Source organism: Chamaea fasciata, unplaced genomic scaffold (genome assembly GCF_029207755.1).
Source record: "Chamaea fasciata isolate MVZ Bird 193981 ecotype frontalis unplaced genomic scaffold, bChaFas1.0.hap1 SCAF_35, whole genome shotgun sequence".
In the NCBI taxonomy this organism is placed as follows: domain Eukaryota; kingdom Metazoa; phylum Chordata; class Aves; order Passeriformes; family Sylviidae; genus Chamaea; species Chamaea fasciata.
The window spans coordinates 1879590-1896098 of NW_027094120.1; the positions used below are offsets into that span (position 1 = coordinate 1879590).

General features: G+C 47.8%; 1 protein-coding gene across 1 annotated transcript; it reads right to left on the bottom strand.

The window, feature by feature from the left end:
* Positions 1-13091: 13091 nt before the first annotated feature.
* Positions 13092-14090, bottom strand: LOC136303500 (olfactory receptor 14J1-like). The gene has a single exon (XM_066207160.1). It carries the CDS (start codon positions 14022-14024, stop codon positions 13092-13094), a length of 933 nt encoding a protein of 310 aa, XP_066063257.1. The 5' UTR covers positions 14025-14090.
* Between the last annotated feature and the right edge of the window lie 2419 nt (positions 14091-16509).

Genomic DNA, 16509 nt, shown 5'->3' on the forward strand with positions numbered 1-16509 from the left:
GTAATTAAGCATACACTTTCTAACTTTAAACTGTTAGAGAGTCTTTTGGATATCGGCATTAGGGCGATATTCATATTTTTTTAGTAATTCATTTTGGCGAGCCAGCCAGGAGACGCTCTCTCTCGCCGAGGGGGCCATCGGCGTCTAGGACCCTTTTGGGCGCCCCCCAGGATTTTCTGGGTAGAGGGCTCCTGCGACCCCCCTGACACCCCCGGAGACAGACCAGAGCCTGCTGGAACTACGGACAAAAAGGTATGTTTAAAAAAGATAAAATAAAGAACAAATACTGAAGACAGGAACCTTTGAATAGAGACAGCTTGTAAGTCATAAGAGACGTCTTATGCAAAGCAGAGGCCTGAATGAGTTTTGGAAAAACTCCGCGGAGTATTGTAGATGGTTGTTTTGTTTCCAGGTAAAGAACCTGGTAGTTGGTGGCTGCATCCTGAGTGGAGGGGCAGCAACGGCGGCAGCAGAGCCGCCGGTCTTGGGTCTTGTTGGTTTTAAAGCAGTACTAGCTCCGGTTTCGGCTTGTAGTTCAAAGGTGGACCTTATAAATGCATAATCTGAGGGGCTAGTGCATAATGCATGGTAATGCATAATCTGAGTTTTGAGATGCAAAGGGTCCCGTCTTGAGTCGTGGTCCCGTGCACTGGATGTGTGTGTGTGTATTGCGGGCAGATCTGTGTCTGCTTGGTGATCCCGAGGTTTTGTGATTGTGGATCAATTTTGTACCGTTTGTGTTGCGGTTTGTGAAAGCTTGTGAAGTAGTCGTTTCGGTTTGTGTAATTTTGGAATGTGCTACTAATCTCTGTAAGTGTTTTTGGAACACGTAAGAGATTTTAACACCCCCGCTGATTGGCAGAGGGATACCTCTGTCTGAGAAGGTGGAGGGATTTGGGAAGGCTGTGGCGTCTCAGGGAAGGCTGTGTGCTAGCTTTGATTGTTTAACTGATAGTGTGACTTCAATCAGTTTGTCGTTCAGTAGAAAAGCGCCGTGAGTGAATAAGCTGTTTACTGTTTGTAGAGAGAGGAAAAAAAAAAAAAAAAAAAAAAAAAAAAAAAAAAAAAAAAAAAGAGAAAAAAAAAAGAAGGAAAAAAAAAAAGAAAAAGAAAAAGAAAAAAAAAGGGAACAAAACAGGCAAGGAGGTTTATTTCCGTCTCTTTGCATCCATGCCTGACATAGCTGGTGATCAAGGGTACTTAGTGTCACCTTGGTAGTCAGACAACAGGCTGAACTCACAGCCTAAGGCTATGTTTCCCAGCTCTTTGTAAAACGCGGAGGGATTTTTGGCGAATGGAAGTTTGCAATTGCCAGAGTGTGTGATAATATCTTCAAAGTGCTGTAGTCCTGGGCTGCGACTGCAGAAGAGCGAAGGGGGAGTGTGGGATCCAGCCCCGCCCCCGCTTTCCTGCAGGAGGGTCTGTGCTGTGTCCCAGCCGAAGTCTGTGGGATTTTAAGAATGTATTCAGAATCATGGGGGATCTCCCCCTCCCCACCTTGGCTGCTTCCTTTGCGAGCCTAAAACTGTGCCTGACTGATTGGAAAAGTTTTCGTTTGTCTGTTTCTGCTTTTTGTCTGTTTGCTTTAATAAAAAGACGTTTATCCTTTTCTTAACCATAAGTTCTTTTCACAACAGGTAATGCTTCGAGCCTTATTTTGAAAAGAATTCTTTTTTGCTTTTTATGCCTTGAGCCTTGTTTTGATTTTTCCTTTTTTTTGCTTTTTAACCGTAATTCTTTCCTCAACAGCTGAAAGTACAGATAACTTTTTCCTTTTTAAGGTTAACAAACTCGTTTTTGTTTAGTTTTGTTTCTTTGTTTTTTCTCTCTTGTGTTGATTTTGATATATGCCCAGGAATAGGAGGCACAAGAATTGGGAGGCTGGTTCAGAAGAGTTCCCCTGCCCACGGAGGGGCTGCTACTGTCATCAGCGGACTGTGCTTCGTGGTGCACTCTGTCAAGGCTCGTGGGTCCGATAAAGGTACAGGTGGCTAGTACCTAAGAGTGGAACTATAAGCCTACGCAGCGGTAAAATATTTGAGTTGCTGGAAAATGGGATTTCAGAGATCTCAAAGAAACCAGTACAAATTCCTAAAGTTGAGTGTGGCCAGCATATTTTTGTACCAGAAGAATACCAAGTGAAACTTAAGAATTAGAATAAGATCAAAAAGCATTAAAAAAAAAAAAAAAAAAAAAAAAAGAGAATTCTTAATAGACACAGGGGCAACATTTTCAGTGCTGAATATGTCCCTAATACCTGTAACCAATGACTATGTTGTGGTAAAAGGAGCGACTGGCCAATCTGAAAGAGCTTATTTTTTGCAAACCATTGAAGTATAAATTGGAAAACAATGGGGAATTCATTGATTTTTTTAATATGCCTAAAGCTCCATCTGCACTTTTGGGCAGAGATCTGCTAGAGCAGCTGGAGACAAAAATAATATTTAAGAATGGGAAAATTATTTTGGAGGTAAAAGATCAACAATATGTAGAACTGTTAAGCTTAATAATGATAACCAAAGAAATTGAAGTTGCCAATGAAGAAGAGAATTTCAGGAAAATATTAGATCAAGTGTTTCCTGGGGTGTGGGCTTCTGACATACCAATCAGGGCAAAGAATGCACTGTCAGTATAGGTCAAACTTAAGGAAAGAGGGCTGCCAGTAAAAGTTAAACAATACCCCCTAAAGAAGGAAGACAGAGAAGGGATTAGTCCAATTATTGAAAACATTTGAAGATAGAACTACTAAAAGAGTGTCAGTCTGATTTTAACACTCCTATCTTGCCAGTGAAGAAGCCTAACAGATCATACAAGCTAGTACAGGACTTAAAGGCTGTTAATAAGATAACTGAAGACTTGGATCCAGTAGTTGCTAACCCTTATATATTGTTAACTCGTTTAATCCCTGAACTAACCTGGTTTACTGTTTTAGATTTGAAAGATGCTGTCTTTTGCCTCCCTCTCCATGAAGCCAGCCAGAAAATCTTTGCATTTGACTGGGAGAACCCCAAAACTGGATGAAAAACTCAGCTCACATGGTGTGTTTGCCTCAAAAGTACAAAAACTCCCCCACCATATTTGGGGAACAACTTGCAAAGGATTTGGAGTCTTGGGAACCTCCACCAGGAGAAGGACAGTTGCTCCAGTATGTGGATGACCTCCTAATAGCCACCCAGACCCAGGAAACATGTGTGGACTGGACGGTAAGCCTCCTAAACTTTTTGGGCCTGCAGGGGTATCGGGTGTCCCAGAAGAAAGCCCAAATGGTGAGGCAAACAGTAATTTACCTGGGCTATGAAGTGAGTGCTGGACAGAGAACCTTAGGGCAAGATCGCAAAGAGGCAATATGCCAGACCCCAAAGCCTCAGACAGTGAAAGAACTGAGAACCTTCTTAGGCATGACAGGATGGTGCAGACTGTGGGTTTATAATTATGGATTACTTGTTAAACCTCTGTATGCCTTGATCACGGAAGGAAGCAGAGATCTTCAGTGGAACAAAGAAGCAGCTCGAGCCTTCGACCAGCTAAAGAAGGCCCTCATGTCAGCACCAGCCTTGGGACTTCCAGATGTGAGTAGGCCATTCTTTTTGTTTTCTCACGAGAAGCAAGGGATCGCTTTAGGGATACTAGCACAAAACCTGGGCCCGTATTGAAGGGTAGTTGCCTACCTCTCTAAGCAGCTGGATACGGCAGCTAAGGGGTGGCCAGGGTGCCTCAGAGCCGTTGCAGCAGTGGCAGTGAACATCCAAGAGGCACGCAAGTTCACCCTGGGCCAGAAGATGACAGTGCTAGTGTCTCACACAGTGTCCACAGTCCTGGAAGCGAAAGGGGGGCATTGGCTCTCCCCACAGAGATTCCTGAAGTACCAAGCTATACTGGTGGAACAGGATGATGTTGAGGTTGTGGTAACTAACATTGTGAACCCAGCTTCCTTCCTCAGCAGAAGTATGGGAGAACCAGTGATCCATGATTGCCTGGAGAGCATTGAAGCCACCTACTCCAGTCGCCCGGATCTGAAAGATAGCCCGCTTGAAAATGCCGAAACCTGGTTTACTGATGGGAGCAGCTATGTCATCAGTGGGAAGAGGCATGCTGGGTATGCAGTTACCACAAGCAGAGAGGTAATAGAGTCCAAACCATTACCAACGAACACCTCTGCACAGAAGGCTGAGATAATAGCCTTAATTCGAGCCCTAGAGCTGGCAGAAGGAAAAAGAATTAATATCTTCACAGACTCAAGGTATGCATTTGGAGTCGTGCATGCCCACGGAGCCATTTGGAGAGAGAGAGGACTGTTAAACTCGCAAGGGAAGGATATTAAACATGCACAAGAAATATTGAGACTGTTGGAGGCAGTACAATTACCTGGGAAGGTAGCCATCATGCATATCAAAGCACACCAGAAGGTGAGCTCAGAATTGGAAGAAGGGAATATGCTGGCGGATAGAGAGGCAAAAGAAGCAGCAAAAGGTGAGATACCTGATGAGACAATTGAAGCAGCATTAATTCCAGATGGAAAAATTTCTATTGAGGGTAAGCCAATATACAATAAAAAGGATAAGAAACTCATTAAGGCAGAAAAGGCAAGTTATAACCAGGAGTGTCTTGGTTTAGGAAGACAGGTATCTGCTAGGTAAAATTACAATCAGAGGCTCTTTGGCAAAGATTTGGGAAATAGGAATAGCAGTTCTTTACTAGTATGTAATACAAAGCAAACAAACACAAAAAAAAAAAAACTCCCCCCCCACCAAACAACTACAGCATTAATGACAAACGACAACAGTACCAAGAACCTTGAGGGCTTTGTTTCACAAAACCCAGGGCAGTTTGGTTTCGGTGTCCCTGCAGGATCCTCAGAGCACCAAGCTGGAACAGTGGAAAAGTCCCGGGCTGGTAGCTGGGATGGCAGGGTGTCCCGGCAGGCAGGGGCAGGATGTCCCGGCAGCGCAGGGGGTGCAGGATCACGCTGCAGCAAGAGGAGCAGCGCCGAAGAAGCTCGAAGGCGAGGCAGAAAGCGCCCAGCTTCTGCTCGGCGTGCTTTGCGGCGGCTGAGATCCTCGAGGAGCGGCCGACACGCGTCTCCCGAACGCCGGAAGCAGAAAAGCACGCAGCTGCCTCAAGCTGTGTCTTTTACCTGCGTTATCTCCCCCTTCCACCTTTTGTCCATCTGTTTGTTTCAGCCAAGCACTCTCAAGTATCCAACACCCGGTCCCCTTGGCAACCCGTGGGGAAAAAATTCCCCAGAGAAAGAAGGAACAAACCCAACCCCCAACAAGGAGGGATGGGCTGTAACAGAAGAAGGGAAACTTGTAGTACCCTCCTATTTGTTGTGGGCATTAGTACAGAGGGAGCATGAGAAAACACACTGGGGAATAGATGCCCTGTATAACCATTTAAAAGAAAGGATCATGGCCAGGAAATTGCAGGGCACAGTGATACAAATAATTCATCAGTGTAGCCTTTGCCTCCAAACTAATCCCAAAAATACTCCAAAGCCTAAAGTGGGACAAATTGGGAAGGGCTGTGGACCTGGGCAACAATGGCAAATTGACTTTAGAGAGCTGCCCAGGAAGGGAGGATATCGTTACCTATTGGTGTTAACTGATACCTTTTCAGGATGGCCAGAAGCCTTTCCTGCCAGGACAGCTAAGACCTGAAAGGTAACCAAAGCACTTTTACAAGAAATAATACCGAGGTTTGGAGTTCCAGCCACCATATCCTCAGATAGAGGGCCACACTTTTTTTCAAAAATTGTGCAGCAAATAAGTAATCACCTGGGAATAGATTGGGAATTGCATACCCCATACCACCCTCAATCTAGCGGTCAAGTGGAAAAAATGAACCACTTGTTCAAACAACAAACTGTGAGATTGGGGCAAGAAGTAAATTTGCCCTGGCCCCAGGCTTTCCCATTGGCATTATTGCAAATTCGGACAAAACCAAGGGCAAAAGAGAAACTAAGCCCTCTTGAAAAACTGTATGGAAGGCCATATGCAGTTCAAAAGGAACAACACCTATGCAAGTAGGGGAAGAGACCCTACATAGGTATATGGAGGCCCTGAATAGACAACTTAGAGAAATTGAGAAATATGTGGTCGGAGCTCAAAACAGAGAATTAGATGGGCCAGTATGTATATGTTAAGTCTTTTGCAGAAAAGACCTTGGAACCACAGTGAGAAGGACCATTCCAGGTGCTTCTTACTACCTTCACTGCAATCAAGATCAAAGAACAGAAAGCCTGGACCCATCACTCCCGAGTGAAGAAAGCCCCAGAAGGAATCTGGAAGATCACACCAGGCGATAACGAACTGAAGCTGAAGCTCACTCGGAACTACGAATAGATAGACTAATAGTTATCATGGACATTATGTGGAAAATTGTAATTATTGCAGTAATTACTGTAACTATAACAAGAATCAACGCAATACCACGTAGGTACAATGTGACCGAGATAGACAGGTGTCAAGGGAGAGCTTACGATGCTTACTCTCGTAAGGCTTTAAATAACATGCTAAAAGTCACAAATGCAAACTTGTGGGAAAGAAGAAATGTGTGGGGTTGTAAGTATGCATTTGTACAGGACGGGTTCCATGAGGCTTACCACCCACCCATGAGACCCATCCGAATTAGTCCTGAATGCTGTGACAAATACTTGAGTAAATGCCCTCAGTTTAGACTCAAAATAGAAGAGTGTGCAATAAGACCAAAATTGGGGTGATAATTAACCCAAAGTGGTCTTTAAAACGAGTAAAAATGGGAGTACAAGTAAATAACCAGAATGTGCTCCATCTCTCAAGAACTCCTTTATGGACTGGACCACTTGGCTCCAAAAGGGTATGCCTTCTAACTTTAGAAGTAAGAGGGATCTCACTGGATTGCTAGGAACAGGGTTGGGAGTACTAAATACCATAGATTCTGAAGTACTGATGAATAAATTAGCCTCAGTAGGGAATGATTTAGTTCAGCTACAGCAACCTTTGCAATCCTCTCTACTTGCACTGGGTAACAATCATTGGAAATTGACCCAAATACTACCAGAATGGGAAAACACAGAAGAGTGAGATCATGAGGCAATAATTAATGCGCTAGGTACAGCTAGTGAAAACATTTAACTAGCTCTACGATGTACTCAAGCACAACTGTAGATGCAATCAGTGGCTGCTGCAGTTATCAGAGAAGGTGGAGAGGGAACATTTCCTGCCGAAAGTCGCAAAATTGTTTGGGACAATGCCTCTGATATGGAGAAGGTGCTTCAGTCTTGGTAGGTGTTAGTCAATTTCACCTATAACCCTGAGACTAGTATAGTGACAGCCTTTGTTTTAACCATACACGATGCCTCAGTGGACCTAATACGCCCAATAGTGCCCTTAGGGTTAAACCATGAGGGAGCTGTATTGTACCCTTCTGAACACAGGATGTGGGCACAGAAATTGAAGGAAAATAGAACACTGTTAATCTAGAACCCTGTACTGCAAGGAGACAACTAAGATATATATGTGAAAAGACATTAGAAAGTGACAAAGACACTTGTTTAGATACAGACCAAAATATTTGTCACTTTGAAACACATCCAGGCAAACAGAAAACTTCATTGGTGTATACAGGACAGGGGTGCGTCTGTCTAAGGACAGCATGCTCCATCATAAGGGTAGATAACCAAATTGTAAAAGAGACGCAATTCAATTTTTGTGTTTGTAATTTTGTTAGAATTAGGAGATGTGATTTTTCCTATCGAGCACCTGTAGTATCACATCAATATATAAAGACTAACCTAACCACTGTGGAGAAAATACTGCCTGTGCCCATAGGAATGAATCTGACTCTAGTCACTCAATTGATGAGACATCCTGAATTGAGAGAAATCTTAAAAAAAATGAAGAGGGGAAAAAGATGTTAATTACAATACACCGTGACACAGAGACCATCAAAGGAGTTTTTAAAAGGCTTGAGGAACATGTGTCTCATCATTGGTGGGATGAGCTTTTTGGGTGGTCTCCGACAGCAACCGGTATACTAAATACCTTAGTCCACCCTATAGTTGTGTTACTTTTTTAGTTAGTATAAGTTTAGTTTCCTCTGTAGTGATACTTATTTGGAATTGGAGGATGCTACGAAGAGTAACAGCCTTAACTTCACTATCGAAAGCGTATGGATTGGTCTTGAGAGACACTAGTTGTACAACTTGGATAGATGAAGAAGACTCTATATATTGAGTAAAAGAATTTACTCACTTTAAAGAGGAAGTGGGGAAATGAAACATTAATTTTGAAGAATTAAAGATTTTAGTTAAACCAGATATTGCTGAAGTAAGACAGGTAGACTTCCCTTTTGATAAGCAGAAACCAGATTTAAGGAACTGATAAATCATGAGGCCTGTCAACTTATGTTTGTGTATTCTGACTAATCAATAGGCTTCAAGAAGGACAATGAATTCATAAATCAAATACTCCTGGGAAAACAGGATTCAGTTGTCACACAACACTAAAAGATTAAAAAGTCAAAGTGAAGAAGACTCACTTACTTCATCATTTTGAGACCTTGCCCCATAAAAAAGACCACCGACCCATTTCAAAGAACAAACCACGCATGCTTAATAGCTTTTGGCTAATTACCATACGAAGCGGGGAATGGGATGTACTAAAGTCATGAATACACATTTGTGTTTAGGGTATTCAATACTTCTGTACATAAAAAGACCCTGTGATCTTCTGTAGGTGCACGTGTGTTTGGGAGCTATCCCGCACGCTGCCCGGCGTCGTAATTAAACATACACTTTCTAACTTTAAACTGTTAGAGAGTCTTTTGGATATCGGCATTAGGGCGATATTCATATTTTTTTTAATAATTCATCCCTTGGGCTGAACCCCAGGAAAAAAACACTCTTAACTCGTGGTCTAGAGATGCCTGTCTGGTCGAGTGCTGTTCAAGTTATGGTGACGAGGCGGAATCCAGCACGGATTGCTGTCAGGTTCTCTATGGTTCTGCCGACCGAGAGTGGTTTGTCTTAGCCCTTGGTTTCATGTTGGCTCGTTGTTTTCAGGGATTTTTTCCGCTCCTTCTGGGCGCTGAGGTCCGTGGGAGTCTTCTTCATTTACATACCGGGTGGAGTCACCGGTTGCTGTGCGGGAGCCAGCAGGACGGGAGCCGGCAGGGCAGGAACAGGTACTCGACGGGGAAGAATACAGTTCTAAGGGAAGAGACTTTGAGGTAAATAGCATTTACCAGGGAAAGCATTACAATAACAATGGGTATGGGGTAAACAGTGTTTAACAAAGCAGACCTTTCAATAGGTACGAGATACTGCGATAAGTAGCCTTTAACGAGAGAAGGCAGGTATGGGGTAAACGGTATTTAACAAAAGAGACCTTTCAATAGGTACAAGATAACAAGGTCACCAGTATTTTAACTGAGAGAAGGCACCTTACAGTAGAAATCTTTAACTGCGTTTAGAAATTTGTATTTTATTTCTTACATTGGAGACATGAAGACAACTGAAGAGAGAGAAAGAGCTCGTGAAGGTATTCTGTATTTTCATGAGCCCCACACTGGATTTGGGGCTGAGTCCAGGACGCTTAGGCATGGAGAGAGGGTTGAAGAAGCTGCTCAAGGAGGCAGAAGCAAAACTCCAAGTCCCTTGGAGCATCCCTGGGCCCCACTGAGGGCAGGGAGTGCCAAAGGCTCCCCAGGGACTGCTGAGAGCAGATCCTTGAGGCCAGGATTGCAGGGAGCCGCAGGCTGTGAGCAGGGAACTGCAATGCTGAGCAAGGCCTGGGCTGGTTGGAGGCAGCAGAAAGGCCAAGCCCTGAGCCCAGGCCTGGCACAGCAGGGCCTGTCCCTCCCGGGTGGCTCGGGGCTGCTTGTGGGGCAGTGGGATGGGAGGGGCAGCAAGGACAAATGGCACAAAGCTGCAAGCCCTGCCAGCCTCCTCAGGGAGGGGCCGGGCAGGAGCAAAGTGCAGCCCCTGAAAGGAAAGTTCCTTCTGTGGGGCCTGCAGAGGCGCTGGCAGAGCCCAGGGGACAAAGGCCTGGGTGCCTGTGGCCCTGCCAGCCCTGCCCAGCCCTCGGCCATGTGTCCTGCAGGCTGTGCCCCCTGTGCGTGCTGCTGCTGTGCCCTGGCCGGCTGCACACGCCCATCTCGCTGTCCCCCCAGCATTTCTCAGCCCAGCATTTCTGTGCCCTCCCTGGGCTCCCTGCACCCAGCGCTGCCGGCTCCTGGCACACAGAGCCAGGCCATGGCCCGGCCTCACGCTGGGACACCTCCTGCACCAAAATTCTGCCCTGGAGGGACTTTTCTTTTTGCTCAGCTCCAGGCTGAACCTTTCAAGCTTTGGGGAGGTTTCCTTCTCATCCCAGTGCCAAGGAAAGCTCTGTCTCTTGCTGTTCAAAAACAGAGAAGGGCTGGTGGGAGATGTGGTGGTCAGAGGTACAGTGATGATGCAATTTTTGATTTTTTAAATATGATGAAAAAAGGAGGGGCATCAACAAACTTCTACACTGGCCTGACAGAGAGCAGACTTCAGTCTAATCAGGATGCAGATTTGGGGAGTGCCAAATCAGGTACTGATATTTTTAAGAGAAACAGCCCTTAAAAACAAAGGATTCCAAGAAGGATGGACACACTTCAAGAAAGAAATCTGGAAGGAGCAGGAACAGCGTGTCCCGTTGTGCCAAAGTATGAGCTAGGAAGGAAAATGACTGGCCTGGCTGGGCATGGGGCCTTTGCAGGAACTCATGGGAGAAAAAGACGGTGCATCCCCTTTGGACAGATGAGCAGGACACTCAGGAAATGTTTAAAGATGTTGTTAGGTCATGCAGAAAGAAAATTAGAGAGGTGAAAGCTCAATTTGAGCTTAACCAGGCCACTTCGGTGATAGATAATAAAAATGTTCTTATCAATACATTAATAGCAAAAGGAGAAAAGGAGAGGTCAGGACAACATCCGTTCTTTATTAGATATGGTGGGGGGAATATAGCAACTAAAGATAAGGAAAAGGCTGAGGTATTTAACCCCTTCTTTTCCTCAGTTTCCAACAATTAAGACAGATTGTCCTCAGGACAAGTGTTCTCCTGAGCTGGTAGATGGGCACAGGGAGCAGAACAGCTCCCCTGTAATCCAGGAGGAAGCAGCTGCTGACCTGCTGAGCCACTCAGATGCTCACAGGTGTCCCTGGGACCAGATGGGATCCATCCTAGGGGGATGAGGGAGCAGGTGGATGAGCTCCCCAAGCTGCTCTCCATCATTTCTCATCAGTCCTGGCTCCCCAGGGAGGTCCCAGAGGACTGGAGGTGCCAATGTGAGCCCATCCCCAAGAAGGGCTGGCAGGAGGATCTGGGGAACTCCAGGCCTGTCAGCCTGACCTCGGTGCCCAGGAAGGTTATGGAACAGATCACCTTGAGTGCCATCACACGGCACCCACAGGATGGCCCAGGGATCAGACCCAGCCAGTGTGGATTTCAACATCTGCATTGATGGTCTGGATGAGGGGATTGAGTCCACCATCAGCAAATTTGCAGCTGACACCAAGCTGGGTGTGAGTGTGGATCTGCTGGAGGGTAGGAGGGCTCTGCACAGGGCCCTGGACAGGCTGGATCCAGGGCCCAAATCCCACAATGGGAGGTTTAACAAGACCAAGGGCCGGGTCCTGCACTTGGGCCACAACAACCCCTGCAGTGCTACAGGCTGGGGACAGAGTGGCTGGACAGTGGCCAGGCAGAAAGGGACCTGAGGGGACTGCTGGACAGCGGGCTGGACATGAGGCAGCAGTGTACCCAGGTGGCCAAGAAGGCCAATGGCTCCTGGCCTGGATCAGAAATGGTGTGGCCAGCAGGAGCAGGGCACTGATTCTTCCTCTGTGCTCAGCACTAGTGAGGCAGCACTTCAAATGCTGTGTCCAGTTCTGGGCCCCCAATTTAGGAAGGACATTGAAGGGCTGGAGCATGTCCAGAGAAGGCCAACAAGGCTGGTGAGGGGTCTGGATCAAAAGTTCTGTGAGGAGTGGCTGAGAAAGCTGGGGTTGTTTATCCTGGAGAAGGATCAGAGGAGACAAGGTGGTGTCAGGGCACAGGTTGGACTTGATGATCTCCAAGGTCTTTTCCAACCTTGCTGATTATGTGATTCTCTGAAACCACCCTTGGATCAGTTGCCGGATGAGCTCTGGGCCTCCTCTTCCGAAGGTGCAGCAGTCCATGTCCCTCAGCTTCTCCTCACAGCCCCAAAGCCCATCCTGTCAGTCCTGCAGAGCCTCTGCAGCCCCTCCTCATTGCCCAGAACAGGGAACCCCACACCCAGACACAGCAGCCCAGATGTGCCCCCCTGGCCTGTGGTGCCTCTGGCAAGGGAACAGCACCAGGGACTGCAGGAGCCTGCAGAGAATTCCTGAAGCACTTGTAGGATGATCCTTCTCTCCAAGGGACATGCCCATGGTGTGATGCTGTTTGCCCCCAACCTGCCCACGGCCACCCTGGGGCTGCTCACGGGGCTTTTCTCTGCTGAGCTTTGGCCTGGGCGTGTTCTGGAGAGAGCCTGGGCAAGGAGCCTGGAGCCCCCAGGGCCTGCCCAGAGGCGTCAGCGCTGCCCCAGCGGTGCCCATGGCCTGTCCCTGCTGCAGCCCCGGCACTGCCACCCCCAGCCCTGTGCCCGATTCCCGAGAGCACTCAGGCCCTACAGCAACACCAGGGCCAGGAGGGCAGCGGGGCAGGGCCACGGGAGCAGCACTGCCAACACCAAGGGCTGCTGCTCCTGGGCACAGCTGCTGTGCCTGCCCTGATCTGCCCCCAGCTCTGCACACAGACATTGCTGCTGCAGCTCCAGAGAAGGGAAAAAACCTCGGGATCTCCAGTGAAAACTCTGCTGGGAGATGCTTTAGTTCCTTTAAAAGCCACTGAGAGCGCAGTTCTTCACTGACACAGTCTGTGGCCACAGAAAACTTAGAGAGAAGGAAAAGAAGAAAGGACACAATGAACATCATTGCTTTGTGAACATCACTGAAAACTAAAACAAAGGAAAAACACTGACAATCAAACCAACGCTATCAAAGATGACACAATCATTACAAGTTTATTACAAGTGATTTGCAGAAACTGGCCAGCAGTTTAATGTTTCTGAAATCGTCCAGTGATCAGTGTCCACACTGCAGCCTTGAGCTCCTGGTTCCTCAGGCTGTAGATGACGGGGTTCAGGGCTGGAGGCACCACCGAGTACAGAACTGACAATGCCAGATCCAGGGATGGGGAGGAGACTGAAAGTGGCTTCAAGTGGGCAAAGGCTACAGTGCTGGCAAACAAGGAGACCACAGCCAGGTGAGGGAGGCAGGTGGAAAAGACTTTGTGCCGTCCCTGCTCAGAGGCAATCCTCAGCATGGCCCTAAAGATCTGCACGTATGAGAAAACAATGAACACAAAACAGCCAAGTCCTAATGAGGTAGTGAAAACTAAAAGCCCAAATTCCCTGAGGTAGGATTTGGAGCAGGAGAGCTTGAGGATCTCTGGGATTTCACAGAAGAACTGGCCCAGGACATTGCCCTGGCACAGGGACAGGGAAAATGTATTGGCCGTGTGGAGCAGAGCACAGAGAAAGGCACTGGCCCAGGCAGCTGCTGCCATGTGGGCACAAGCTCTGCTGCCCAGGAGGGTCTCGTAGTGCAGGGGTTTGCAGATGGACACGTAGCGGTCATAGCACATGATGGTCAGGAGGGAAGCCTCTGCTGATATGAAAAACACAAGAAGAAAGAGCTGTGCAGCACATCCTTCATAGGAGATGGTCCTGGTGTCCCAGAGGGAATTGTGCATGGCTTTGGGGAGAGTGGTGCAGATGGAGCCCAGGTCAGTGAGGGCCAGGTTGAGCAGGAAGAAGAACATGGAGCTGTGCAGGTGGTGGCCGCAGGCTACGGCGCTGATGACGAGGCCGTTGCCCAGGAGGGCAGCCAGGGAGATGCCCAGGAAGAGGCAGAAGTGCAGGAGCTGCAGCTGCCGCGTGTCTGCCAATGGCAGCAGGAGGAAGTGGCTGATGGAGCTGCTGTTGGACATTTGCTGTGTCTGGCCATGGGGGCCTGTTCAAGGAGAAAAGATCAGTGACAGGTTAGGAGAAAGTTCTTTCAGTAAAATCAAAGCCTTTTCCCACAGACCATTCTTCTGTATCACACTGACAGCCTTTTGATTTTCTAGCAGATTTTCCTTAAACTCCAACTGGGGAGCCCTGGTTGGTGCTGGCTGAGTGGGTCTTCAGGTTCAGGGCAATTACATGCAGGGTTTTTACAATTCAGCCTTGCCGTGCAGACGTGAGAGGGGAACAGGGAACCCGTCCTCGTGTTCCACTTTGAAACCCTGTTAGTACAGAAGTCTCTGTCAGCTTGTACTCCCACTGCCAGTGACCAGGAATGGTAAAGTCTGTTTAAATGTTCTAGAGTTTTTTCAACAGCTTTTCTTCATCTCCACTTGACTATTTTTGATGTCAGAAACTCTCAACATTTCTGCTGTTGTGCTCAGGGAGAACAGAGCAAGTTCTCTGAGGCAAGGTGGTGCATGGAGAATGAGGGGAGGAGGTCTGTCACCCTGTCCTGTTCCAGGATTCTCTGGGCTTTCACCTGTCCCCTACACAGGATGATCACCCTCCCATGTTTCCTTTAAAAACCATCCTGACACTGCTGAGAGCTGATGGATCCACCACAGTCCACCCAATGTCCATCCTCTTCTCAAGGACTCAGCCCCACATTTGTACCCAAGGACACACGGGACTCATTCGACCAACCCAACAGCATTTTCTCCATCACAGAACTTGTGTGTCTCCCCGTGGGGCTTTCAGATAAGACAAAGATGCTACAGGGCAGGTTTGCATTGCGGAGGGAAGCTGGAAGCTTGGAAGGAAATCTCAGGGAGACTTTCAAGTGTCCTAATGATGGCACTGGATTAAATGAGATGGAGCTCCTTCCCTGGCTGCACTGACAGCATTGCCCACAGCCGGGCACTGGGGACAGGGTCACCCTGAGCCAGCTGTGCCCCCTCCCAGAGCCCCCCAGTGCCAGGCAGCTGCTCCCAGCCCTGTGCTCTGCAGAGGGAACTGGGCCCGGGGCTGCAGAGCTGCCCCACGGCTCTGCTGCAGCTCTGCCTGCACAGGAGGGGCTTCATGCCTTGGACCCCCAGCCCTGAGGGCAGAGGCTTGGCTGGGGGACAAGAGGGAGGGGGCTTGTTCCGAGGGAGGGGCTGCACTGGAAAGAATCCTCTGGAGATCTCTCCCTGCCACAGCATTTCTGGGTTTTGTTTTCTCTCATTGCCTGATCTTCTCTCTGCTTCCTGGAGATTTTTCTCCTGGAGGTATTTCCCTGTTCCTGATCTCTCCCTGCCAGCACTCACAGACCCCAAATCTCTGTGCACTCTCCTTGGCCCTACAGAAACCTGCCTGTTTGCAGGGCACTGGCTGGGGGCAGGTTCTGTTTGGAGCTTGGAGAAAGGACAGGTCAGACTAAGCCTGATGGCTCCAGTGAAGGTGATGCTGGTGCTGTCCATGGGCAAGGGAGTGGATGAAAGCACTTTTGGGAACCCATGAATAGCACTGGAGGTATAGTTCAGATGCCTTAGGGACTTTTAAACATGAAGTTGTTTATTATTTAACCCCCCCCCCCGTTCACCAGGAGTTAGAAACTGAAAACAATGACTGAGTAAATTTTATCTTTATAAAAATTATTGTCCTGGAAATATTCCTGGAGTGAGCAGAAGCCCTGAGCATGTCCACATGCTTACAGCAGAGATAGTCTGAGTTGTACTTACAGAATCCATAATGGGATGTTCCTGCTTTAGGAGATCATTGCAGGAGCTGCAGCTGCATTGTCCTGCAGCCAGAGGTTTCCAGTGTCAAGGGCTGGAAATGATTCTCGCCCAGTCAGTCCTCAGCATCTTCCCAGCCCTGAGTGATTGAAGCTCTCTGTGCCTGTGTGCTGTGCCCAGGGTGGCTGCAAGCAGTGCCCCAGCCCTGCTGGGCTGTGCACAGGAGCCACTTTGATGGAGAAATGCCTTTTTGAAGCTCATCTTGGTTGCCAGGAGGTGCCTCTGTGTCAGGAGCCCGGCCCAGCTCAGCAGCACAGACACAGCACAAGGATGTTAATGAGCCTCTCAGGGATTTGCTGTTGTTTACATCAGACTCAGTCCCTGAGAGAGTGTTCAAAAAACTTCTCAAGGACTCAAAGTCAGATTAAAAACGCCAAAGTTTCTTGAAGTTTTAAATGGGTGCCATTGAGGGACACGCCTGAGAAAGTGTCCCCAGGTTCCAGTTAGAGCAGAACACCGCAGGCACTGATGACAGGTGGGGACAAACAAGGCAAAGGTGTCTCTGATGCTGAGCAAACCTGCATGTGTTTCAGGAATGCAAAAGGCCAAGGCCTGAGCTCCAGCCCCTGGCAAGGCAGATGCTGTCCCTTCCTGTGGTGGTTTTATGTTTGCTGAATTTTGTTTACTAGCTGGGAGATAAGATTTTGGGAGAAAAAGCTGAAACAGGCTCTACCTAAAAGTAAAAACAGAT

Bases quoted from the DNA above. Each gene is read 5' to 3' on its own strand.
- LOC136303500 (XM_066207160.1), bottom strand. From the start codon at position 14,024: ATGTCCAACAGCAGCTCCATCAGCCACTTCCTCCTGCTGCCATTGGCA.